Below are 26,774 nucleotides of genomic sequence, written 5' to 3'. Positions count from 1 at the left end.
TGCGACCCTTTGCCCATTACAGCCATCCTCTCGCAGGCAGTCCTTCCCGAGCGCAAGCTGCGGCTTCGCGCCCCTTTCTAGAAAAACGAGTGTGGCTGGGGAAGAGGTTTTGGTCTACTTTGGGCCCCTGCTTCGGCCAATGGAGAGGAAGCTATTCGACGCTCTTTCCACTGGGTGCTAGGTGGCCCGTTCTCCCTGCCAAGAGTGCTTGGGGGTGCGGGTCCTGCGGCTGAGAAAAGAGGAGTAGAGGCGAGAGTGGGGCTAAGTATAGTTTCAAAAGAAATATTAAAATAAAGGTGCGAAGGAGACTAAAAGGAAGAATAGGAATCAGGGAACGAAAAGAGGAAGGAAAAGGCAGTCTGGGAGAGAGAAAAGTTAGGAAAAGAAAGATATGCTTCCTCAACGGTCGGGCGCTCCTGCGGCTGCCTTAAAAACAAAAAAGGTGAGGCCGACCAGAATTATGGGATTTGTAGTTTTAGAGGGCGTTCTAGTGAAAGCTGGCGGAAATAACTCAGCTGCGCAAGAGCAAAGCGGCTTCCAGCTGCGCATGCGCCGCAGCATTGGGAGTTCGCCGCTCGAGGGAGCTGTGGAGCTTTGTGTGGCCTCGCGCCTTTTCTTGGTGGCGGGAAAAGTGAGTCGAGGTTGGAGGGGCTTGCGGAATTGCTGAAATAGGTCACTCTGCTCCTAGCTTTTAGGTCCTCTTCATTCCAGAAGGTAGCTGGCTCCTCTCCCTTTGCAAATGAAAGTGCTAGGTGCGACCAATCCCGGAACCTTTCGTCTGAAGAGAAGTTTTCTTTTCAGGGCAACAACCAACTCTTACCCCTGCTCCTTAGAATCTCTAACCCCAAGACTCACCCTCAACAAACAATATCTCTGTGCTCTTTTAAGTGAATTTCATGGCAGGCAACGCCGGTCTGAGCGAGAATGAGGATACTGGTACCTCAGCGGGAGGGGCAGCTGAGGGGAAATTCTCTCATCGTGGGGTTCTTGATGGGGAAGAGAAGCTAGAAAGCCACTATTTTACCCTTTGAGGGGCGTTGAGGATTTTTGACTCTGTGATACCTCAGATCTTAATTCTTATCTTTAAGAGAGAATTGGTGAGGGAAGAGAGAGGGAAAATGCGAATCACCGGAAAGTCTCCCGTCTGGTTTTAAAGGTGTAATTAAGGCCTTTTACTGTTCCAAACCTCGGCACCGCTAGAGGGAGGAATGGTGCGGGGAACTGGAAGTTGAAGCGGAATGTGCTCCTTTAAGTGAAAAACAACACAAAAAGGCTAGTTTGAGGTCCCTAACAGCGGCACACGTGGAAACATCTCTGGCAGTAGATAGCAAGAATCTGAACGAGATCAGAGTCCCCAAAGAAAGAGTATTTTGTTGATAAGTGTCTGGATCTCTGTGCTTTTTTGCACTCTGTGAACCAAGAAGCTTTACTTCATCCTTAATAATTTATAAGCTTCTGTAAAAGGTTTCGTCCAACTACCGTAGTTATGACAGTAATGTCTTGTTAGGTAGTCTAATATAGGCAGTAGGGTAGCTGGAATCTTTTTTCTCTGTTTTGTTAAAAGTTTTAAATCATGCTCGCTGAACACACATACCAAAAAAAAAAAAAAAAAAAAAAGGAAAGGAAACTACTATTATTAATAGAGGCATGAAAATATTAAAGCCAAAAGGAAATCCAACACCCGCTTAAAGGAGATTTTAAATATAGTCTTTAAATACAGTTTTTTGAAGTCCACGGAGTCTGTGTTAGAGAACAAATCTAAAGGGTTTATTTTTGTTCTCTTAGACCTAGGATTCCAGGGACAATATAAAGAGGGAACATTGGATAGTTAGGAGAGGGAAATTTGTGAACACATTCTAAGTAGGGGGAGGAGTGAGGAGAATGCTTTTTGAAAAATATTGACAAGACTGAATTATTTAGCTAGATCAGTTCTCAAACATGTTGGTCTCAAGAACCCTTTTATACTCTCAAAAATTATGAAGGACTCCAAAAAATTGGTTTGTATCTATTTGTATATTTATTGGTATTGAAATATTTAAACAAAGTTAAGCATTTATTGATATTAAAATAACAATAAACCCATTGCATATTAACAAATAACATTTTTATGAAAAATATTTTCCTAAGTGAAAGGAAAGTTAGTGTGAAGAATGACATTGTTTTACATTTTTGTAAATATCTTTCATGTCTGGCTTAATAGAAGACAGCTGGATTTTCATCTGTTTCTGAATTCAATCTATTATGATACAGGCATACCTTGTTTTATTGCCCTCTGCTTTATTGCACTTCACAGATTTTGGTTTTGTTTTTTTTTACAAATTGAAGGCAAGACCCTCCAGCAGTGAAAAGAGTACAGTTTGCTTTATTGTAGTACTCACTTTATTATGGTGGTCTGGAACCAAAGCTGTGTTATCTTTAAGGTATGCTTGAATCTTGTTTTGATTGAAATATATGAGAAAATTCAGCCTAACACAGATAAATGGAAAAAAGAGGAGACCCTCAGGACAATTTGTATCATACTTTGAGAACTGCTGAGCTAGGTGATTTTATCTTAAAAACAGTGTGATGATTTTTAATGTGTAAGTGAGAGAAAACTTTCTATTTCTTGGAATACCTCTTTCATCTTCTCTTGGTGTCCTTTATTTGTTGTTTCTAAGTTTTCTCCTCTCTTCTTATTCACCCTTCTTTTTTATATTGAGTGAATAGCATCTGGTTTATGGAACTTTCTTTTACTTTCATACTTAAAGCTTTATTGGATTTTTTCCCCCTCTCTTTTTCATCTAAGGTAAGAAAAATGAAAGCCTCAAATGTTATTCCTGGAGCTAGAGCCCCTAGTCATTTAGTAGCTGATCAGATGTAAGTTGGTGGTGTTTTGTATATTTATTAACTGTTTTTTAAATTTTTTCTCTTTGTGAACTAGTTTTCAGTATTTGTTATTGTGGATGTAAATAATTAGTCTGAAATAGAGGAGCAGAGACTTGAGTTGTCAGACAGTGACTTTCTGGCTTTCCCTTTATTGATCAGGTTAGGATTTTCTTTAAAAGTAAGGTTCTTCATCACCACCCCCCTCTAATTATACATCACTGCTGATAGATTTACTACATCATTAAATCAACGATGATCCACAATTGTATCCAGTTGGTTGGGGCTCCAGTAACATACTTTTGCCTAGAGAGGTCAGTATAGGCTTAGATAATGATTTGAACCTAAATATTGGAAATTCTTGCATTTTCAGGTTGATCAAAAATACTCTTTTTATTTTATTTAAATAACATTTAAAAAATCCCTTTTGAAGTGGTAATATATGTATGTTATAAAATGCTAGAGATGCACAGGGCGGTACGGTAAAAAGCTCGCTTCCACCCCAGCCACACAATTCCACTCTCCAGAGGTACTTTTGTCAGTTTCTTGTGTATTCTTCGGGATAGTTTATGGATATACAAGCATATTATGTAGATGTACATTTTTAAAAATTGAATATCTCAAATACACTAATTTTCATTTCTCATTCAGTATAGCTCTTCTTATGATGTAGATTACCTTCACAGGGACTTCTCATGATTATTTTTGGAATTCTGGAGTCTGAGAGAAGATATGTTTGTCATTTGTGGTCAAATTCCTTTTGCAGCCAATTTTATTCAGTTTCTAGCTTCTATTTAAGATGACCATAAAGAAGGAGACCAATTTGCTACAGAGTTTCTCCCCCAGTTTACCATTTGCCTTTTTTCCTGGAGCAAATAAGTTTGGGGGTGGGTGGTGAAGAGTTAAATAGAAAAAGTGAGCAAATATGCTCTTTAATATTAAGGACAAGTAGTTCTGCAGAACAGCACATCTGAATTGTTCACATTTATAGAACCAAGAGAAGGAACAGAAAAATACCAAAAGATAATTTAAAAATACTTTACACTGAGCCATGCTGTGGCCCTACTAAGTCAAGCCCCAACACCTTTTGAATTTATCTTGGGAACTAAGGAGAGGAACTCTACACCCTGAACAACTGAGTGTTTACTATTGCTTGGTCATTTGAGGGTCTTAACATTTCCAGATCCTTTAAAGGGAACTGTATATAAACCAAAAGATCCATTTCATGCTGCTTTTGGATCTCTTTCTAGTGGCAGATGGCAGAGTTGGAAGATTGAGTTTCAGGTCCAGGGCCTTCAAAGAAATAAGATCATTGAGAAGAACAGATATGCTATTAATATCATTTAAAATCTGAAGGCCTGGGTATTAACACTGAGGCTTTGGGCAAACCACTTAACCTGTCTTTGTATATTTTTTCATCTGTAAAAGGGGAAGATGGCATTTTATGACCTCTAAAGAGCTATAGTGTTTGTTATAACTGTTAAAAATAAGAGTGAAAGGTGGCCGGTTGACTCAGTTGGTTAGAGCGCAGTGATCATAACACCAAGGTTGCCGGTTCGATTCCCACATGGGCCAGTGAGCTGCACCCTCCAGAACTAGATTGAAAACAATGACTTGACTTGGAGCTCATGGGTCCTGGAAAAACACACTGTTCCCCAATAAAAATTTTAAAAAGTGAATTATGTGCTTTAAGCCTAAAGAAAACTGGGTAGTGGATTATGAGAAGTTTAGGCTGATAAAACGAAACGCAATTCTCTTCAAATAGCTGGGTAGAACAAATATCAATAGTGGAAAATATAAATTGGAAAATGTATAAATTATTGAAATATCACAAGGTGAGTCTTGGCACTCTGCTGGGCCACAGATGACTAATAACTGTGTGGGTATGCTAATCTCCAGCATACGATGTGATGGGAGGTTCCTCACTTTCATCCCTCCGTTGCCTATGGCTGTGAACAGCCTGGGCCTTTCACTCTAGAGTACCTAGAAATATAATTTTCAATGTGTACAAAAGTACACATTGAAGCACATGGAAAATTTAAAAATCTATGCTTTTTGTGTATCCTATGAGGTTAAAATGGTTAAAAGCATTTAACTTGTGAAATGAGGTTATTACTCTGAAGAAAACTCTCACTCTTTAATTCCCAGGACCATCCATACCCTACTGCTACTATCCTACGACTGTTTATACTTCCATCTGTTAAAAACAAGACAACAGGCCCCAAATGGAGTTTCTTATGCTAAGCCCCATGTCACCAAACCAAGGTGTAATTTTATTACAGTTTCAGCCCTCCTAGAAATGGAATCTTAAACCAGTCAATCAGTAATCACCTAACCAGCACTAGTTAGGTAATCTGCCAGATAGATCCCTGCCGTCCCCTAAAGGAAAGTAACCTTGCAATAACCAATCCTCTTTTTTGCCTAGTATAACTTCCTTGTTCCTCTCCCTTCTGCCTATAAAAGCCTTATTTTGTATAGCTTCCTGGAGCTTCTTTCTGTCTGGTTGATTGGATGATGCCCGATTCATGAATCATTTAATAAGCCAAAAAGGTCTTCAAACTTTACTTAGTTGAATTTTCTTTTTAACACATCACTACCACCATTACTTCCTCAGTCTTATTGCTAATCTTTGAAACAGTAACTCTCATTATTCCCTGGCATGTAATTGGAACTGATGAGAAGTGTAGTCAAGAAGGTAGAAAATGGGGCCGGCCCAGTAGCTCAGGTGGTTAGAGCTCCCTGCTCCTAACTCCGAAGGCAGCCGGTTCGATTCCCACATGGGCCAGTGGGCTCTCAACTACAAGGTTGCCTGTTCAACTCCTCGACTCCCGCAAGGGATGCTGGACTGTGCTCCTTGCAACTAAGATTGAACACAGCACCTTGAGCTGAGCTGCCTCCCAGATGGCTCAGTTGGTTGGAGCGCGTCCTCTCAACCACAAGGTTGCTGGTTCGACTCCCGCAAGGGATGGTGGGCTGTGCCCCCTGCAACTAGCAACGGCAACTGGACCTGGAGCTGAGCTGCGCCCTCCACAACTAAGACTGAAAGGACAATAACTTGAAGCTGAACAGCACCCTCCACAACTAAGATTGAAAGGACAACAACTTGACTTGGAAAAAAGGCCTGGAAGTACACACTATTCCCCAATAAAGTCCTGTTCCCCTTCCCCAATAAAATCTTAAAAAAAAAAAAAAAAAAAAAAGAAGGCTGAAAATGTAGTTCAGGGGTTCCAGGAAAAAAGATGCTGAACCCAAGAAGACAGGGAGAGAAGAAAGTTTAAAATTATATTCAGTCAGAGTCATTGAAGTTAATTTTTCAAATTTTCCTAACAGAGACACAAAGGAAGTATAGCTTCTGAGCTGAATGATGACAACATTGCAGAGTAAAGAAGGTGAGTCCAGAGTGAGGGAAGTTCACTTTATACATTTCTCTCATTTTCCCCTTCTGTCTCAGCTCTTGGTCATCTGGACCAAGAGGTCCAGATGCCCACCAAAGGGAAGCTCAGTTCCCATATTTTGTGTGCACTCTGTTAAAGTTGCTACATTTCTAGATATTTTGAATGAAATATATTATTTTAGAAACAGTCCTGCTCAAGAAATGTATGAACTTGTAGGGATAGAAAAGACATTTAAATATCTATAATGTAAGTTTGAATGGGGTGAATGCTACCAGGCAGGTACAAAGTGTTATGGAGGCTCAGAAGAAAGAGATATTACTTATACCTGGGAGGGTCAATACAATTTTCATAGCATCATTTGTAGATTTTGACTATTTTTTTTCCATTTTCTCTAATTTCTTGTAAAAATTTGTCCAAAGTTAAAATGAGCAAATTAAAAATTTTCACATTTGAATAATTCAGTTTCCCATATGCTTATATTTATTGCGTTTGAGTTAGGCCGTGGTTCCTAAGCCTGGAAGTATGTCAGAATCATCATCTAGATAGACTTGTAAAATTACAAATTCTTGGGTCTTATTTCAAACTACTTCATCAGAATTTCAGGGCAGGTGAGGTGAGTGTAGGTGAAGAGAAGCCTAGAAATCTGAATTTGTTAAATTTTTTCTCCAGATACTTCTGATATGGTCAGTCAATGGGCATTGTTTGGCAATCTCTGTATTAATCTCTATGTTTCACAAATTCCATTTGATAATCAAATTTCTTTCAGAATATGGGAAAGGACCAAAAAAAGCCTTTGCCCCACCTACACAAAAATTGCATAGCCTGACGCCCTGTAGCCCTAACTCACCCAAAGAGGAGACCCTGGGGATCAGTTCTCCAGAGGCACAAGCCAGGCCAAACCTGCCAAAGGCCAAGTTAGAGAAGAAGAAGGCAAAAGCAACCACAAAGAATGGTCCAAGCAGTGGCCAGGAGAAAAAAGTAAAGGCTCAAGATAACAAGCAAGCAAAGAAGAAAAAAAAGGTATCAGTTATATTGATGGGCTTTAGTGGGACAGTTTCTCCTCGTCATCTAGCCTAGACAAACAGAATCTTTACATGTTGGGGAAATTCATCCTGTAGTTTCAGTTTCTTATTCTTTTTCAGTTTCTTATTCCTTTCCTCAAAGAGGTAAAAAATGTTTTGATGAAAGCATTCAGCAGGAAATAATGGGTAGGTAAGGGCTGAAGTGGGTTGGAGATGACAGTAGAGGTAGACAGAAACTTTATCAACTTTTTCCTTTCACTCCTTTGTTTCCAGGAGATCTGGGATAGAGTTTCTGGGGTCCTTAGGTTTGTTCATTGATTTCAATGAACTTATTGCCTCATCTAAAGGAGGCTTCCCTGACTGGCCAGAGAGGAGGAATGGGAAAAGATGAGCAGTTTTCCTCCTCTACCTTTGTCTCTGCAGGAAAAATCAAGTCTTACCAATGCAGAATTTGAGGAGATTGTCCAGCTTGTGCTACAGAAGTCCCTCCAGCAGAGCTTGGGTATGCTTATAGTGATAGAAAAAGTTTCAGTTAAGCGAAAAACCATTACCTGAGGTGTAGAGTAAGTTGACAGCTTCATTCTTTCCCTCCATATTCCTAAGGAAGAAAATATTAGATGGAACTTAGAAATATTTTTAAATACTTCATCTTTTATCAACAGGACTGTAGCCAAAACTCCTTAGATAGGGGGTATAGATTTTTAGAAAAGTAGATTACATTGACTTCAGAACATAAAAATAATCATCTCTAGAGTCAAAAAATGTAATTTAAATTCATTTTTATATGTTTACAATATATTTAGAAAAGATAAATTGTTTTTCCCAAGTTTAAAGAACTTAGTTTCCATTTACCCTTGTACGTTTTCTGTTTTGAAACTGTTTTAACATATGCTCAGGGATTTGATTTTTAGAATAAAGAAATCTATAGCATAGACCTCGAGACCCTCTCCAGAAGGTCCAGAAGGCTAAGGAGAATGGTCTGACATTTTCAGCAATTCTTAGGTGTACTTGTATTCCTAGAGAAAGTTTGAGGAACATATGATATAAAACACAATATTAAAAATAAAATTAACATTACCTGGTTATCCTGGAATGAGGCAGATCAATCTGGAAAGGCTTGCAGAAGGACATGGATTTGTAGTTTTTCTTGAGAATTTAAAGACTTAAAAGTTTTATGATATGACAAAAGTCCAAAAGGAGACTCTTCTAGGCACCAGGTGGGAGACATTTTAATGAAAGGGTACAGTTTGGATATAATGGAGTGGTTATTTTCTTTCATTGCTTTTATGCTTATAGTATTTTGTTTTGAGAGGGATGGAATCTAGCCTTTATTTTGCAGAGACTTCCTGTGCCAAGCCCCTAAGATGTACCCAGTTAGACAAGGAACCAGGAATTGCTTCTTCTACTACTGATAATGATAATGCTGATGGGTAAGTTTATCCCTGTGAGGCAAGTTGATCACAGGGTGGACTTAATATTCATAAATGGTCTATCTGTTTATCTATATGGTTATTTTTCATATCTCTAGATTTCTCTCAGCTCAGGAAAGATGCTTGTTTGAATTGGGAAAATAGGCAAGAAAACGGATAAAACGACTTTAGGAGGCCATAGAAAGCCTACGGTTCTTCTATCCTCCTGAATTTTCTCCTTGGATTTTTTTTTCCAGAAAAAAAAGGTGCTTACTGCAAATTGCTCCTGTTTACCTTCTCATTAAAAAAAAAATCTTATTTTCAGAGAGAGGGTAATAGTGCCTCATATTCTAGAGATTTCAGCCTCTCAAGAAGATGGCATAATCCCTGAGATAAAGACATCTAAGCCAGGCCAGCCAGATCCTGTACCACGCAAGAAGAAATTCAATAGACTTTCCTTAAGTAAAAGAAAGAAGGAAGCTAGTAAGTATAGTATTTATACTTTGACATCTGGCTCAAGTACTTAATCCATGAAATTAGGGAATGGGACAGTGGACAGGCTGAACATTTTCAGCCCAAGGCTTTAAATTGTCATGCTGTGAGTTTTCCTTCTTCCTACTTTATTATCTACAAAGAATCTCTTCTTCATCTTCCTGCCCTACAATGTTTTGTTTTATCTTCCCAGAAGATGAGAAAATGCAAAAATCCCAAAGTGGATATGAGCACAGACAGAAATACCAACCAAAGAAAATGGTTCAGGTTCATTCTCAGACCATAGATCAACAAAAGGGAGAAGAAAGTGGTTTTGGTGAGTTCAGCCATGGTTTGGAAAAACTGCTTGGGCTTGAAAACTGGAGATGGAGGGAAGAGGGAATTCTGCAAAGATTATAATTAATCTCTCTCTACAGCTACTTGTTAGAAGGTATGCTGCTGAAGAAGAGAACTATTTAATTCATTCATATAATCCAAAGTTGTTGGGTTTCTATTATACTATATACTAGGTATTTTAGGAGGTGCTGAGTAAGCTTAGAGGAAATGAATGTAAGCCTGCCACAAAGGAGATTGGCTTCTGAGGAAGGCAAATAAGAAAGCTACAAGTTGGGAATAGACCTGGAAAAGTTTCCAAGAAAAGATATTGCTTGAGCCAAATCTTGAAATATAATTTAGTCAAGTGAACCAAAGTGGGAATGGGGGGTGGTTCAGAGTTATAATTCTTGGCAGAGTTATGGAGGAGGGCTAATTGTTGTCCCTTTTAGGTATGTTGTGAGGTAAGAGGTTGTAGGCGTTGGGGAGATAAGGCTAGAGACATGCAAGGCCCAGATCATAAAAGGCCTTATATGTGAAGCTAAGGAATTTGGATTTTATTTGAAAGGTAAAGAGGAACCATTGATATTAAGTAGGGAAGATTTGATAAGATTTGCATTTTAGAAAGCTCACTCTGTCACTAACATGGAAGACGTACCAGACCCATAGAAATAGTTACCCACAAAAGGAAGATAGACAGTAGAAGTGAAGAGCAGTAGACAAACTTGAGATATTTAAGAGGCAGGATCAGTATGATATGGTTGCCAGTTGTATGTGAGAGCAGAGGAAGAGGGAGGCCTCTAGGATGATCCTATTTTCTGGCATGCGTGACTGAATAGCTGAAAGAAATTATGATCTGAAATGGAGAATATAGAAGGAAGAGCAAGTTTAGGATGATGAATTCAGCTTTGGACAAGTTAGTGGGTCTGTGATGAAATTTAGAGCTCAAGAAAGAAGTCTGGGTTACAGAGAGAGATTTGGGAATCATCTGCATCAGTAGGAATGGATGAAATTTTCCAAGAAGAAAGTGTAGAGTGAAGAGAAGAGCACTGAATAAAAATCCCTGGGGATCATAATGTTTAGGGTTGAGCAGAGAAAGAGCTGCCCAGAGAGAAAATGAAGAACTAAGAAAAAATTCAGAAAGGTAGAAGAAAAACTAGGAGAATGTGGTATCACAGATGCCAGAGGAGGAGAGAGTTTCAAGAAAAGGAGTATATTTAGCTTTTGTCAAATACTACGACAGAGACACCAAAGAGGGTAAAGAGTTGAAAATGCTTGATGGATATCACAATTGAGAAGTAATTAGGGTCTTGATTAGAGCAGTTGGTAAGGGTGAATGGCAGATTATAGTTGGTTGAAGAATACTTTTTTCAATTAGTTTAGATATGAAAACTAGGAGGGAGAAAATAGTAAATAAAGGGGGGGGTAGATGTAGAGGTGAGGGGAAGTTTTTCTTTTTCTAACTTTCTTTTTAAGAAAATAGACTTGACCTGAGTGTTATCAGCATGTTTATATGCTCAGGGAAAATTGTTTATAGAGAGGGAGAGATTGAAGGGGATGAGAAGAGAACCAGAGGATTTATTCTTAGAAAGGACAGCTTAACCTTTGAGATTGGATGTAGGGAAGACAAGGATAGATACAGATTTATTTATTCTTTTAACAGTAGTTATTAATACCTTCTATTATGTGCCAGGCATTGTGCTAGGTGCTGGAATTATAGTGGTGAACAAAATAGATAATCCCTGACTTCATAGAATTTACAGTTTTAGTGTGTCACACAGATAATAAACACATACTGTATAGGAAATAACCTTGGTAATCTTGGGAAATTTAGGACAAGAAATAAAATAGATCATACAATATATTAGTATGTTTGAAACTTTGAAAATAAATAGACTTAACAATCTGGAGGAAAATAGGCTTGTGCCAAAAAAACAGAACCCAAAGTGTAAGGAACAATGGAATAAACAATCAGCTATTATCTAATATGTATGTGTGTACGAGTGTGTATATAATTGTAATTATATAAGCATAATATGGTTTGTACATACTTGAAATAAAACTCTAGAAAGACTGTGCAGGCACCAAATAAGGTAGTCCAAGGCAATAAATTGCTCCTAATACTATTAGGATATGGGAATGTAAGGAACTGGAGGTGTTAGTCTACTTTGGACAGTCAGGTGTTCTGGGTGGTATTGAGCCATCTCCTGAACCTCCCAGTATTAGGGCAAGGATTGGATTTTAGACTGGAGATGGAAATTGACTCCTTAGGCAATTCTTGTGAGTCAAATTGTGATCGTAGTGACAGTGTAAGCCCCTTGCTAAAAGAACCACTCTTCCTGTTTCTTAAGTTGCCAAGGAGAGGTGTGTGCTCCTGGAGTAGGAAGTAGAAAAGCAAGTATCTGATAAATGCTATCAATTTGTGTTAAGTATAGTGAAGGAAAAGAATAGAGTGTCATGAGAGGAAATAATGGAGACCTAAGTAAGATTGGACCAGTCAGGGAATCCATTTGTAAGGAAATGACATTTAAGCAGAAACCTGAAGAAGAGTAGGAGTTGGAGAAAGAGTTTTAGGTAGGGTGAAGTTCAGCATATTCCAGGTACTAAAAGAAAGCTGGTTTGATTGGAGTTCAGAGAGCAAGGGGAAGCAAGGCAGCAAAGTGGCACTGGATAAATGTAAAGAGGTAGGTAGTAATTAGATCAAAGATGATGTTACAAATTTTATCCTAAGAGAATTTTACCCTAAGTGCAGTGGGAAGACACTGGCAGGTTTTAAGCGGGGAGTGACATCATCAAATTAATGTTTTAAAAGGATCCCTTTGGTGATTAATTGGAGAATGAAGTATGGGGCGACAAGAGTAGACGAGTTAAGAAGTTGATGTTAAGATTAGATATTTTGGTGGCTTGGATGATGAAAGTAGAGACAGAGAAGTGGATGGTTTTAATATATGTTTTAGAAGTAACATTGTAAGAACTTGGTAATGAATTGGGTATGGGCTGTGGGAGAGAGGAGAGAGTATATTAAAGACGATTGGTTTCTGGCTTGAGCAATTACATGAAAGGACATGGGAAAAAGTGAAGGAAGAGCAAATTTGAGGAATAAGATCAAGCGTTTGGGTTCGGGCCCATTAGGTGTGAGATCACTGTGAGATATCCACATCGAGATGTGGAAGAGTAAGGTGGCTGTCGGTACCTAGAGCTCAGAACAGAGGCTGTGAGTATGCATCTGTGTGTTGGCAAGTATGAAAATGGATTTCAAAGCTATGGGAATGGGAGAGCTTACCTCAGAAGAATGTGTAGCATGGGGAGCAAACACCCCATGATTGGGCTTTGGAACCCCAACATTTAGAGACTGAATGAAGAACAAGGAGAACCCAGTAGAGGAGACTGAAGAGGAAACTACCAGAAAGATGGGGAGTTGGAATGGAGAATGAGGGAATCACAGAATCTAAGGAAACAAGTGTTTCAAAAATCAGTGGTCTTCTAGGAGTTTTATGGTTTTGGGTCTTAAATTTAAGCCTTTGCAGACTAAGAAGAGTGATCACTGCATAAATTATATAAATGCCTTAATTATATAAATTACTTAATTTTGAAGAACTGGTTGAGAATGGTATATCAGTCTGAAAAGACTAATATCCACTATGCTGTACACCTGAAACTAATATAAAATAATATTGAATGTCAACTGTAGCTGAAAAAAAAAGTAATGAATAATTAAAAAAAAAAGAATGAATGGTCAACTGAAATGCTCTTAACGTGTCTGTGACATCAGTGTTCATTATCATAGAGCCACATTGTGAGCCTTAAACATAGTTTTCAAACATATTATCTTCATTTTCTATGTTGTTTGCAATGGAACTTTAAAGAACTGTTTATTGCTGTCATTGGAAATTTCATCCTAAGCCATAAATATCTAATTCTATAGCATTAGAATGATTTTTTCCTCACTCATTTTCTCATGAATATTAATTATTTTCACAACCAACCATTTATTTTATCGATCTGTATTTACTTTTATGGTCCCCACTCCTTCTCCCATTCTTACTTTCTAGTCTTGCTAGGTAATTTATATAAATATCGAAAGCTATTATTGGCAATTGTCTTTTCAGACTAATATATTATTCCTATCCAGTACTTTGTTCTTCAAAATTAAGTAATTGAGAAAGTGAGCCATAATATGCTTTTCTGAAGGATGATTTCAATGGGACAAAAGGTCTGCCTTATGTTCACACATTTAAGGTAAAATTGGACAGTGGGAGAGTGAGCTTCCTAGGGAGACATTATTTGTGAATATGTAGTGCACCAATGTGCCTGGTTATGGGCTTTTTCTCTAGCAACTCTCAGTTTTAATGAATATAGGCACAGAAAAGGTAAAGTGGGTTCATTCAGGTTATGTTTCACCCGCTGGGTAAGAGGAAGGACAGAGGGAAAAGGAGTTGAAGATGTCTACAAACCAATTTAAGGAATCAAATTGAGTAAGTACAGAGTAAAGAAATGAGGTTGCTACTAGCTTGAGGGGAAAGCAGTGGCCAGTGGATCAGAGCTCTAGATAAGGTGAAAAGTTGCTATAGAAGTCTTTGAGCAAGTGAGGCGGCAGGAGGGAGAATTTTTAGCAGAGAGAGATGTTTGGATAAGTAGTTCAAGGGAGTGTGCAGTCCCAGCGGCTGACTAGGGGGGGCGTGCAAGAGCAGGAGTGGATCGCTGAAGTGAAGTGGATCACTGAGGTGGCGTGGCAGGAAAGGTCAAGCAACTCAGGGAATGGGTGCTTTGTGAGTTAGCCTGTGGAAATAGTGGTCATCAGGAATGAGGACAGGAGGTAGAGAGGAGAACGCTAAACCAGATGCCAGCATCTTTACCTTTACAAGGGAGATGAGAGGGTGGTGTGGATCCATCATGGACCTCAAAGGAGGAAGGGTTTTTATAGGAAGGAGGATAGTAATGGTCTGGAAGTGGCAATGGGGAGTAAGGATGATGTTGACCCCATTTTCTGGCCTGAGAGACTTGGAATGTATGAGAAGGAAGCAGCTCCACTTAGAGGGCTGTGGGTGGGGGTGAGGTCGGGTAGAGGCAATGGGTCACCAGGTTTCAAAAAAGAGATAGAGGTTCAGAGAAGAGGTTGAGGATATGTGGACTTTTGCTTTTGTCTGGAATTCCAAAGAACATAGTGGAAGTGTTTGGGAGGGAAGGAGGAGAGGCTGACTGGGGCTCTGGGTCAACTTAGAAAATGTGGGGATAGAGAAAGGTGGGGATGAGGGTTTGGAAAGTAGTGGATAAAAGGAATACTTTGCCTGAAGGAAATAGTTGATTGAGAAATAATAGACCTAGACCTGTGTCTTTTGGAGGGAGTGAACTCAGGGCTGTTGGTTCCAAAGACTGCAACTTGGTAATTTGGTGACTGGTAAATCAGTTGAGATTCAGATAGAAACTCTGGATGTTGTGCATAAAAGATGTCGGGTAGCCCTTTAAAAGAACTTTTCAGTACTGACATGCCAGCAGAGAATGAGGCACTAGCCAGAAAGATGTCAGTCAACCTTTTAAAGAGCTGTCAATACAGGAAACTTCCTTTCTGCCTTGGGTAGAGGAGAGATGATACATGGTATAGTAAAAAGATTGAAATGGGAGACCTGGCTTGTAAGCTCAGCTCTGCCACCAACTTAGACTGATCTGCAGCAAGTCAGTTACCTTCTCTAAGCCTTAGTTTTCTCATTTATAAGTCAAGGACTGGACTATTTAATCTCTAAGGCTGTGTGATTCTGGTGGGGGAGGATATATTGATTTTGTTGGATTGAAGAAGGAAGAGCACGTTTTTGAGCCTCAGTTCAGTTTCTTTTCCTGTCACAGGTCAATGTCTAGTCTGGGTCCAATGTTCTTTCCCAAATTGTGGGAAATGGCGGCGACTCCGTGGGAACATTGATCCCTCAGTCCTTCCAGAGAATTGGTCCTGTAACCAGAATACAGGTAGAATGAGTGGAAATGTTTTTTTCTTTTTTTATTGTTTCCCCCTTTCTTTCCCTGCATGTATCCTTTAGCTTAAATATGTCGTAGGAGTAGTTTCAACTCCAGGGGTCCTTATAGTGTTTGGGAGAGAGAAGGGAATCTTCCTGTCATATCGAGATGAATCTGGGATGATAGGCTAGAAGAAGACACCCTGAAGAGTATTGTTGTGGGGAGGGGCATGGAATCTAAACACATGTTCTTAGTGAAGTCCATCTTCTTCAGCATTGATCTGACCCTGGCAATCTTGATTAGATTTTTGGTATTGGGTTGGTGTATAGGAAGGGATATGAGCTATATGGAGAAAATCAGGTAAAAGAGATCCAGTGGCTTAGAATTCTAAAATGTTTGGAATTACTTGGAAGAGATTATGACGATCTAGTCCAGCCCATTTGTTTTACAAATGAGAAAACAGAGTCTCAGAGAAATTACTGTCATGATGTTACATAGATGGAAACAGGGTCAGACAATGTGAGAGATAGGCAGAAGTTTGGAATGTCTTTCTGTAGAGTATAAGGAGGCAGCACTGCACTCCTACTTCTCCTGGATCTAGGCTGTATTTCCTCTAGGAATCTTTGTTCTTCCTCCAGGCCCATCTCCCAGGAGCCCTTTTGGTTCCACCTGCTGCATATACCGGTTTCTTTTTGGCCTATCCCCTGCCCTCATCTAGATTTTCACCTTATGAGGCTCTTTCCTTCCTTTCATTCCTTCTCTCTTTTTGGCAGATTTGGATTATAATCGCTGTGATATCCCTGAGGAGACCTGGGCAGGGCGTGAGAGTGATGTGGCCTATGCCTCCTACATCCCAGGATCCATCATCTGGGCCAAGCAGTATGGTTACCCCTGGTAGGGCACCGTAGCATAGTCAGAGCACCCTTCCTGGACTTGGGAGTGGTAGATTAAAGCAGAGAGGGAAGGAAATGGAAAGCATTTATAATGGAAATGGTACCTGCCCTGGAAAGAACATGGGGTGGGGGAAAAGATGAAGTACCAAGCTTGGAGGCTTTGAAAGAATGTGTTTTCTAGAGGTTTCACAGTGAAGGTGGTATCTCCCTGGTAAAAAAGGGCCTGACAATTCTACCCTGATTGGGTAGAAAGAAGAGGGTAGCTCCAAGGCATTTTTTAAAACATTGAGATATGAGAGATATACAAAATATAGAGAACAAGGAAGGGTAAGATGGATAGTTTCTTCTTTGGAGATGTCCCTAGTCAGAAGATTTTGTTCTCAGGGCTGCTGGAAGGCCTAGAAGGATAAGATACTTTTACTAGGAAGATTCTGTACATTGGTGGAAGTTACTTCAACTGGGGAGGGGGGATTTATAGAAGGGGGGTCTATCTTTGAGAGCCTTTGTTTGCAAAGCACATTGCTTCTTTCTGTACATGTATATTGGCAAGTTTGCATGCTGTTCATCTAACCCTTTCCCTTCTGTCCCCTGTTCCCATCTGTCTTCTCTAGGTGGCCAGGCATGGTAGAATCTGATCCTGACCTGGGGGAGTATTTTCTTTTTGCTTCTCATCTTGATTCCCTGCCGGTGAGTTTTCCTGGTTCTGGGTAGTAGGTGCTCAGGTCAAAGGAATGAACAAATCCATCCTAATGGATGTACAGAGTTAGAAACATAACGTGTTTCCCCGAAAATAAGACCTAGCCAGACAGTCAGCTCTAATGCGTCATTTGGAGCAAAAATTAATATAAGATCCCGTATTATATTATGTTATATTTTATTATATTAATTATATCTTACTTTATTATATTTATTATATTATAGTATACCCAGTCTTATAGTAAGACTGGATCATATTTTTGCTCCAAAAGATGTGTTAGAGCTGATTGTCTGGCTAGGTCTTATTTTCAGGGAAACATGGTAGATACAGCCAGCAGATACGAACAGAAACAGACATCTAGCTAGACTGACAAACACATAAATAAGTACTCACATATGGAAACAAACTTATATTTAATTAAATATTTATTTATTACTAGGACATTTATGGTTTTGATAAATATGCCTTGGTTAGGATTCCTGAGGTCAGAATGGAAGAACAATGGAATGAGATGGGGTAGGTGGGTCAGGCGTAAGGGAGCAGGGGAGGCCCAGAACCTCCTTCCTTGTGACTCCTCAATTCTTCCCCTGCCTTTTCTGGTTAGAAGGCCAAAGGAAGGAGGACAAAAGGCTATAACAGAACCATCTTTTATTTCAGTCTAAGTACCACGTGACATTTTTTGGAGAAACAGCCTCTCGTGCTTGGATCCCAGTTAACATGCTAAAGAACTTCCAGGAGCTGTCTCTGGAGCTAGCTGGAGTGGTGAGCAACCCTTGGGGGTCAGTTGTGATACAGGGAAGTTGAAAACCAAATCCTCCTTTAATTAAACCTGATGTTCTCCCAGGGGGTAGCTATGTTGGGAGAAAGTCCCATGTCTGACCAAGTATGTAAGTGTGAGGTTATTCATGAGGGACTCTTCTTTCTACCAGGACTGCAGCAGGGGAATGATTTTTCTAGTCTCCTTCCCTGTTTGCAGCTGGGAGGCCTTCCTGAAGACTCTGGTTTTCTATAGTTTAGCCAAAACGTGTGGCAGAAATGAGGGCACAGATTAACTCCGAGTTTTTTAGTGTAGGTACTACTGACATTTTGGTCCAGATGATTCTTTGTTGTGGAGGGCTATCCTGTGCATTGCAGGCTTTTTAGCAGCATCTCTGGGCTCTATTATCCTCTATCCAGTAGCAACCCCCACCCCTAATTGTGAAAACCAAAAAGTTGTCTCTAGACATTGCCAAATGCCTTCTGGGGGGCAAAATCTACTCTGGTTGAGAACCACTACATTAACTAAATAATAGTTCTTCCCTCTAATCACTTTGGGTTTGACCAGCCTTACAAACGAGCAGAAGCCCAGCAGCTTACGGGCCTTAGAAAATCAGGCAGTGAGTATTAAATCAAGCCACTGGATCTAAAGAAATTTGTAAGACGCTTAAAAGTATAATCATCTGAACTCCTTTAATCTTTCCTTTTGAAATTTCCATGGGATTTAACCAAAATATTGGTTGAAAATATTTCTAGGAATTGGTAAAAGGTTTGTTGGGGGAGGAGAAGGAATTTTGCCTCTGAGCTCAAAAGATGAATAAGTATCATGTGAATACCAGGAACCGGAAATAAATGTAGTTAAAGAAAATGTCTCGTGAGTCACGGCATGATGTGGTCACGTCTCTGATATTTATCATTGACTCGAATCTTCTTCTATTTCAGAGAAAGTACAAGAACAAGGACTGCAGCCACAAATTGGGGGCAGCCCTGATAATGGCTCAAGAAGCAGAACAGATCAGTATTCAGGTGGGAGAGTGTTTGGACCACATACCTGCTCCTCTTTGGGACTTGGGACCCAAAGCAAACCATACATTCCCTACTTCAGAAAACTGGTTTGTCCTTCCATGTTACACAGTGTTAGTCTTAGAACTGCATAGCCTTTTCTTCCCAAGCCAAATTTCTTTGATTCCTTAACTCATTCCATTCTTTTCCCTACCCTTGCACAAATTGAATCTTCTCTCAGCGCAGACAGAGACAGTTTGTGGTAGGGGGCATCATCCCCCCTATTTGACTTCAAGTCTCAGATGTATGTACCCTAACCTTTCTGTTATGCAGAGTCAGTTTTTACCCTCAAATTCTGCCTTTGGGGGTGGGGCGGAGAATGACAAACAGTGAATTTTCCCTTCCCAGTTATTTACTGAATTATAAATACAGGGAAAAAGACATTATAATATTATATGTTATGATACTATATAATTATATGTTATTTTACTATAATATATTATAATAGTTAATCTCAACAAAGATCTAGATAAATCTAATGTGAAATTTCAAGTGAAAATGGTATGGAATAGGAATACAAATTGCATAACTAAAACCTTGAAGACAGAGGGCAACAATAGCCCCTGGGAGAGTAGTGGATGATGCTTTTGTGTCTTGGTTTCCTCAGGAACGGGTTAACTTGTTTGGTTTCTGGAGCCGATACCGTGGATCTGACAATAGTGGGGAAAGAAAAGGTAGGGTCAGTAGGAGGATGAGGACTAATGAGGGCGAGGAGGGATTCCTTCCTGAGGGCAACAACTGAATCTTTATATCTGATGTCATCAGCTTAGTTCTGGATTCTATAATAGGAGGCTCCCCATTGACCAAGTGTCTGGGATGGATAGATGTATGGATGAGTAGAGAGAGAAATGGAGGAGAAAAGGGGGTGGGGAGGGAGGGTGCACGTTGAATAGTGATGGGACTTTGAAAAGAGTGGAACCATGATAATCTAGGATCATATTTCATGGAGAAAATAACACTTAGACATGAAAAATAGAATTAGAAGATTCATTCTCTGGGCTCAGCTCCATTAACTCATCAACTGTTTTATTGGATAAATGATTTAGCCTTTCCTTCCTATTCCTGTTCTAGGTTCAATGTTCTCTGGGGCTAACAGCTCAGGTTCCTCCGTGGAGAAAGAAGAGGAAGAGTCAGAGTTGGAGGAGGAGGAGGAAGAGGAAAAAGTAAGATTGATTTTTCGGATTCCTTTTAGGAAATTCCTATCGGGCAACTGGTTGGCATCAGTTTATATTTACTAAGGAACAGTCCAGTCCCTGCCTCACGGTAGCCATGACTGATTGGTCTTATCTCTTAGGGGTCTCCAGGAAAGGAGAGTCTCAGTTATTCTTTCTAATATAGCACATCTCTAAGAATTTATTTCTTTAAAGTATATTGTTTAATCTCCATGTATTTGTGTTTTTCCCCGATTTCTTTTTGCAGTTGATATCCAATTTCAAAGCCTTGTGATCAGAGAATGTGCTTGGTATGATTTCAATCTTCTTAAATTTGCTGAGACTGATTTTATGTCCCAATATATGGTCTATCCTTGAGAATGTTCCATGTACACTAGAAAAGAATGTGTAGTCTGATGTTTTAGGATGAAGAGCTCTATAAATGTCAATTATGTCCATTTCATCTAATGTGTCATTTAGGGCTACTATTTCGTTATTTATTTTCTGTTTGGATGATCTATCCATAGCTGTCAATGATGTATTTAAGTCCCCTAGTATAATTGTGTTTTGGTCAATTTCTCCCTTTAGTTCTGTTAGTAGTTGCTTGGTGTATTTCGGTGCTCCCTGATTGGGGGCATAAATATTGATGACTGTTATGTCTTCTTGTTGTACAGTCCTCTTCACCATTATGAAATGTCCATCTTTGTCTCTTGTTATCTTTTTCACCTTGAAGTCTGTTTCATCTGATATCATTATGGCTACACCTGATTTTCTCTGGGTACCATTTGCTTGGAGTGTCAATTTCCACCCTTTCACTTTGAGTCTATGCTTGTCCTTGTAGCTGAGATGTGTCTCTTGGAGACAGCATATGGTTGGGTTTAGTTTTTTGATCCAATCTGCTACTCTGTGCCTTTTTATTGGTGAGTTCAGTCCATTTACATTTAGGGTGATTATTGATATGTGAGGATTTCCTGTCATTCTATCTTTAGTTTTCTGGTAAGGCTGTGTCTCCATTGTTTCTTTGCCTTTTTGTTGTTGTCTATTATTTCTGTGTGGTGGTAGTCTATGATATTTCCCTCTGTTTCTTCTTTTATTACAGTATATATTTCAGTTCTGGGTTACCCTTAAGTTTATGTAAAAGAAAGTTTGATAATTAGAGTATTCCATTTTCTTCAGCACGCTTACTTTCTCCATTCCCATATTCCGGTTCAGGCCTTTACTCTCCCCCTTTTTGAGTTGTGGTTACCACAAATTGTCCCTGTTGATGGTGGTTGAATAGCCTCCTTTAGTATTTCTTGTAGTGCAGGTCGTGTATTAGAAAATTCCCTCAGCTTCTGTATGTCTGGAAAGGTCTTTATTCCTCCTTCATATCTAAAGGATATCTTTGCTGGATATATTATTATTGGCTCATGATTTCTCTCTTTCAATAGTTTGAATATTTTGTTCCCCTCCGTCCTCGCTTGTAGGGTTTCTGCTAAAAAATCTGATGATAATCTAGTGGGTTTTCCTTTGTAAGTTAGTATCTTCTTTTCCCTGGCTGCCTTGAGGATTCTTTCTTTGTCCTTGATTTTAGACATCTTCAATACAATGTGCCTTGGAGAAGGCCTGTTGGGATTGAGGTAACTAGGTGTTCTATTTGCTTCTTGGATTCGAGGGTCCAGTTCTGTCCACATATTTGGGAAGTTCTCATCAACAATTTGTTTGAATATATTCTCTGTTCCCTTCTCTCTTTCTTATCCTTCTGGTATGCCCATTATTCTTATACTGCTCTCTCTGATGGAGTTAGAAAGTTCTTATAGAGTTCTTTCATTTCTTTGAAGTCTCAAGTCTCTTTCTTCTTCTATCTGTGTCATTTCCAGGTTTCTATCTTCGATGTCACTGATTCTTTCCTCCATCTGATCAACTCTACTACCTAAGCTGGTTATTTCATTCTTAATTTCTTCTATTGAGTTCTTAATCTCCAGAAATTCTATTTGGTTCTTTTTTAAAATTTCAATCTCTTTCGTAAAATGCTCATGCTGTTCTTTGATTGAGTTTCTGAGTTCATTTAACTGCCTATCTGTGTTTTCTTGTATCTCGTTGAGTTTTTTTCAGAACTGCAATCTTGAATTCTCTGTCATTTAAGTCACATATTTCTGTATCTTTAAGTGCCTTCTCTGGAGATTTTTCACTTTCTTTCTGAGCTATCTTGTTGCCTTGGTTATTCATGGCGATTACTGGTTTACTATTTCTCTTCCTAGACATCTACAGGAGTGACTTCTGCAACAGGTTGATAGAAAGCGGTCTTTCTTTTGTTTTCCAGTACTTGTTGGTAGAATGTTTTATTATTTCTCCAACTGCAACTTATTTTTCTTCTCCCACACGGTAGTGCTATGTTTTCTCTGCACTATTCCAACTTCTCACACAATGGGGGGATTCCCTGGGAGACGGGCTTCTCCTCTGTTAATAGTTCATCTAGGTCACAGGGCGCAGTGTCCCGGTGGGTATGCGGAGAGCTTTTGATGTTCCAAAGCTCTTCCAGCTCCTGATTCAGAGCCCGTATGTTTTAGCAGTTCTGTTTACTCCTGCAGGGATCCACCCAGATAGGTGGGGCCAGGGGCAGGGTAAGTTGTGAGAGGTGGCCCAGAGCAATGGCGGCAACCACCACCGCAGCCGGTCCTGCTTCCACAGCTCCCTCCCCTTTGCCGGAACTAGTTGGGCTGTGAATTTGTGTTTGCGGTCCACAGTTCTCAAAACAGCAAATTTTCTGTTGTTTTGATCTGACACTGCTACTGTTTCGCTTCTAGCACCGGGCAGGTGGGGGCGGGGCGAGCTCTGGGAGGGGAGGGAGGGTGCGGCTAGTCTCAATGCCTAAGGCTCCATTCTCTGCTCGGCAGTGAGGGCTTAAACCACCGTTTTCAGCCTTTTTCCCTCAGTCTTTTTTCCGAGGTCTCTGCCGTGAGCGTTGGGTTCAGCGTGTTATATGCTGTCCCCTCAGCCCTGTGGAGCCCTGGCGGAGCCCTAGCAGTCCGAGCTCTTCCCTCTCCCGCAGCTGCGGTAGTTCCGGGAAGCAGCGAGCTCCGCGCACTGAGCTAGGTCTGCGTCCTGCGCCCACGCAGCTCCGTCTCCGCGCACTTCTCCCTTTCCTCCTCCCTCCACTCGCGCGAATCTCCCACCTGTAGGTGATTTCAGTCGGTAGTGGGCCTCTTCGTCTTGCCTGTCTGCTGTGCAGGGAGTCCTTTGTGAAGTTTTTTTTTTTTTTTTTTTTAAAGATTTTATTGGGGAAGGGGAACAGGACTTTATTGGGGAACAGTGCACTTTCAGGACTTTTCTCCAAGTCAAGTTGCTGTCCCTTCAATCTTAGTTGTGGAGGGTTCTGTTCAGCTTCAAGTTGTTGTTCTTTCAGTCTTAGTTGTGGAGGGCGCAGCTCAGCTCCAGGTCTAGTAGCCGTTGCTAGTTGCTAGTTGCAGGGGGCACAGCCCACCATCCCTTGCGGGACTCGAGGAGTTGAACTGGCAACCTTGTGGTTGGGAGCCCACTGGCCCATGTGGGAATCGAACCGGCAGCCTTCGGAGTTAGGAGCACGGAGCTCTAACCGCCTGAGCCACTGGGCCGGCCCCGAGTTTTTGTTGTTTGATTCTTTGTAAATTCCAGGGGAGCTTTACAGAGGCTCACCTCACGCCGCCATTTTTTTGGGGGGGATTTTTCTTTGATTATTTTCTGTAAGAACCTGGTAGGACTGCTAGAGGTAAAACTCACAAAAGTCTGGGATCCCCCTATTATTGGATCTCCCTGGAATTATTAACCCTCAGACTTGTTTACACTGAGCCTCCAACAATTCATTTATTGCTATTGAGGTTTTCCTACCCTGGCACTGGTTCTTGGGGTGGTTTCTGCCTGTGAGTCTCTGCTCTGGAAATCCATGACTCCCTGTATTTGCCTCTGTCTCTTCAGCCTTAAAGACAGCAGTTTGCCCTATGTCCTTACCTGTCATAGATCCAATAAGAGTTGTTGATTTTTAGTCTGTTTAGCTTTTTAGTTGTTAGAACAGAGTGGCAACTTCCAAGCTCCTTACATGTAGAACTGGAAACTGAAGTTCTGAAATATAGATTCTCACTTTCTCTTAATTTTTAATTTACAAATTTTTTTTATTTTGCGGCATAGCTTTATTTCCTTCTCTTGTTCAGAAAGCGTTGCATTGATTAATATCAAATAGAATGGGAAGGATGAACATTTTTATCTTTATTGTCATTGATTAAAATAGTATCAGGCTCACAGAATCTAATTTGACTCCATTACGTGCACCCATCATTTCTGTAGCATTCCACTCTGTTAAAAACACAATTTTCTTCATTTATCTTTTTAAAATTTTCTCTCCCATCCTTAGGACCTAACTTTGTCCAGTCCCAAGCCAGCCAAAGTTCAGACAAAAAAACCCAATGCAAGAGGTAAGCAAGCCAGCTGGAAATGGGACAGTTAAGGCAGGGCAGAAGCAAAGAATGGAAGGGGTCTGCAGGCAGTTGGACTTGACTGTCTCAGCTCCAGAACCAAAGAAAACAGGCAAGAATTATGCTAGTGTAATTGGAGAAGCTATAGCCTCCTCACTTCTGTATATTGAATTATAAAATCTTAGGTTAAAGATGGAATGAATGTTTTAAATTCTTAGCCAAGAAGTATGACTTCCTGGAAAAGGCAGGCTCTGAGGAGAATCATAAAGAGAAGAAGATCCAACGGGGGGAGAAAAGAAATATTTGGGGGTAAAAAAAGGAACTGAGAGAATTTACTAGATTAAGATTAGCAGAAGCTGCAGGGCAGAAGACTTAAATGTGGGGAGTCCCGTGGACCCTTTCCAAGCTGTCATTTAGAGAAAAATAAACAAATGTCTTTCATGGTTGGGGTTTGGGGGTGATGCAGGCATAGCAGCTGGACGAGATGGGACCCCACAGAGGAAGCCCATGAAGAGATCTCTGGTAAATGAACCTGCAGCTGCTCCTGTACCCGTAACGGGGAGTAAGGAAGTGCACGGGAATTCACACCCTGAACAGCCAGGTAAGGCTCTAGACTTCGGAAAACAGTGGGGAAATGAGGTTCATGTTTGCATCTCCCCTCCCTGGATCCTTTTTGAACAATTCTACTGATTTTAATTACTTGAAAAAGAACAAAAATTAGGCCAAAGGGCATCTCTCAGATTGTAGAATGCAGCACATACTATGGAAACATAATGGTTATTGATTTGATTTGATCTGCGGACAGGAGAATGCTAAGGAGGCTTTTTTTTTTTTTTGTACTGAGTATTGCCATGCACTAACTAGATAGATACTTCCATGCTTGTTCTCTTTAATTTTTTAAATATTTCTAGGACTAGATATTTGCCATTTGAAAGAGTTTAAAATTTGTTCAAGACTCATGTCTAGCATATAGCCAATCCATGGCTTGAATCCAGGACTTTCTGACTCCAAAGCCTATTTCTTTCTATTGAGAAAGGTAATCTTTTCCAGAGATTTTTTGGAAATAGAAATTTAGCAGTTTGATTTGTAAAAGGTAAGGACAGATGACCTAATAAGACTCTCAGTTTTGTCACTATTTCATTTAGGCGCTAAGAAAAAATTTAAAGCTCCTCAGAACAAGGTCTCAGTAACAAGCTTGTCTGAGGAAAAAGAGGTTAGAATGGTGCCAAAGGGCCTGATTCCACCAGCTCATCATGGGACCTGTGCTGCGGTGGGGAAGGAAGGGCCTGGACCCCAGGAGCCACCGCCTCAGGAGGCTGGAAGCTTCCTCCCTGACGATGAAGCCTCCAGTGACCTGGACCTGGAGCAACTCATGGAAGATATTGGAAAAGAATTGGAGCAGAGTGTGGAGCCGCAGCATAGAGATGACGCAGAGGAGTTCACCTTCTTTGAGGAGTAGTTCTGTGCTCTTGTGTTCTCACCCTGTTCCCTAGGAGCACGAGGCAGAGTTGTTGAGATTGGTCATTGACTACAAGGTTAATCGGCTAGTCAGAGTTGTGTGGGTTATGTATTAATAAAATAGGTTACCTGCTTAATTGATTTGGTTTGTCTCTAACCACATGCTTCCTTTTGGCTTCTCTCCCTCCTCCGCCCTGTCACGTGGCACATCATCATTTCTGGTGGGAGGCCTGCACAGTATAGGAATCTGGGAAGGCAATGACACCTGAGTCCTGGAGAAGGACATTGAGAAGGGCAGGTCTGGGTTCAAATCCTGTCTCACCACTTACTACTGTGTTTCCCTGAAAGTAAGACCTAGCCGGACAATCAGCTCTAACGTGTCTTTTGGAGCAAAAATTAATATAAGACGCAGTCTTATTTTACTATAAGACCCGGGTATAATATAATATAATATAATATAATATAACATAATATAATATAATATTATAATATAATATAATGCCAGGTCTTATATTAATTTTTGCTCCATAAGACACATTAGAGCTGATTGTCCAGCTAGGTCTTATTTTCCGGGAAACACGGTAGCTGTGTGGCCTTGGGAAAAACACCGTAACCATTCTGGCTCCTTGTTTCATGCCTCAGAGGATTACTTCCTATACCGTTCAGGGATGTTTATGATGTTTAAATGAGGTAATACACATAAAAGCTTAACACAATACATGCCAATTATTATTGTAAGGGAAATAGAAAGGTTAGATTGGGGGGCAGACCTTGGGTTCTGGGCTGCCTACCAGTGTTTGGGGACTTAGTGTTTCCAGGCCTGAGGCAGTCACTGGACAGGGGTATTAGAGGAGGGATCTTATAGCTCATTTTGGTGAGAAGGACTGATGTT

General features: G+C 40.3%; 1 protein-coding gene across 3 annotated transcripts; it reads left to right on the top strand.

The window, feature by feature from the left end:
• The first annotated feature begins 17 nt into the window (after nucleotides 1–17).
• On the top strand, nucleotides 18–26,023 carry ZCWPW1 (zinc finger CW-type and PWWP domain containing 1). Of its 3 annotated transcripts, none has more exons than XM_074328332.1 (17): nucleotides 18–442; nucleotides 6,193–6,251; nucleotides 7,024–7,277; nucleotides 7,703–7,781; nucleotides 8,619–8,709; nucleotides 9,014–9,171; nucleotides 9,374–9,496; nucleotides 15,334–15,450; nucleotides 16,212–16,332; nucleotides 16,943–17,018; nucleotides 17,686–17,790; nucleotides 18,727–18,810; nucleotides 19,454–19,520; nucleotides 19,918–20,009; nucleotides 24,364–24,424; nucleotides 24,891–25,025; nucleotides 25,570–26,023. In XM_074328332.1, the coding sequence occupies exons 2-17, from the start codon at nucleotides 6,224–6,226 to the stop codon at nucleotides 25,881–25,883; spliced, it is 1,905 nt and encodes a 634-aa protein (XP_074184433.1). In that variant the 5' UTR covers nucleotides 18–442; nucleotides 6,193–6,223; the 3' UTR covers nucleotides 25,884–26,023. The 3 variants fall into 3 exon arrangements, with proteins under 3 accessions (XP_074184433.1, XP_074184432.1, XP_019608354.2); XM_074328331.1 differs by having other exon boundaries at nucleotides 15,316–15,450; XM_019752795.2 differs by lacking the exon at nucleotides 18–442 and adding an exon at nucleotides 542–631 and having other exon boundaries at nucleotides 15,316–15,450.
• The last annotated feature ends 751 nt before the right edge of the window (nucleotides 26,024–26,774 follow it).

The sequence above is a fragment of the Rhinolophus sinicus genome, linkage group LG03, assembly GCF_036562045.2.
Source record: "Rhinolophus sinicus isolate RSC01 linkage group LG03, ASM3656204v1, whole genome shotgun sequence".
NCBI classification, from domain to species: Eukaryota; Metazoa; Chordata; class Mammalia; order Chiroptera; family Rhinolophidae; genus Rhinolophus; species Rhinolophus sinicus.
This window is presented reverse-complemented; position numbering and strand designations above follow the sequence as displayed.

What these genes read in the sequence shown, in the direction of transcription:
- ZCWPW1 (XM_074328331.1), top strand. Translation starts at nt 6,224, where the DNA reads ATGATGACAACATTGCAGAGTAAAGAAG. An exon ending in AACATTGCAGAGTAAAGAAG is followed by an intron (nt 6,252 to 7,023) that starts GTGAGTCCAGAG and finishes AATTTCTTTCAG; the next exon opens with AATATGGGAAAGGACCAAAA. An exon ending in GATAATGATAATGCTGATGG is followed by an intron (nt 8,710 to 9,013) that starts GTAAGTTTATCC and finishes TCTTATTTTCAG; the next exon opens with AGAGAGGGTAATAGTGCCTC.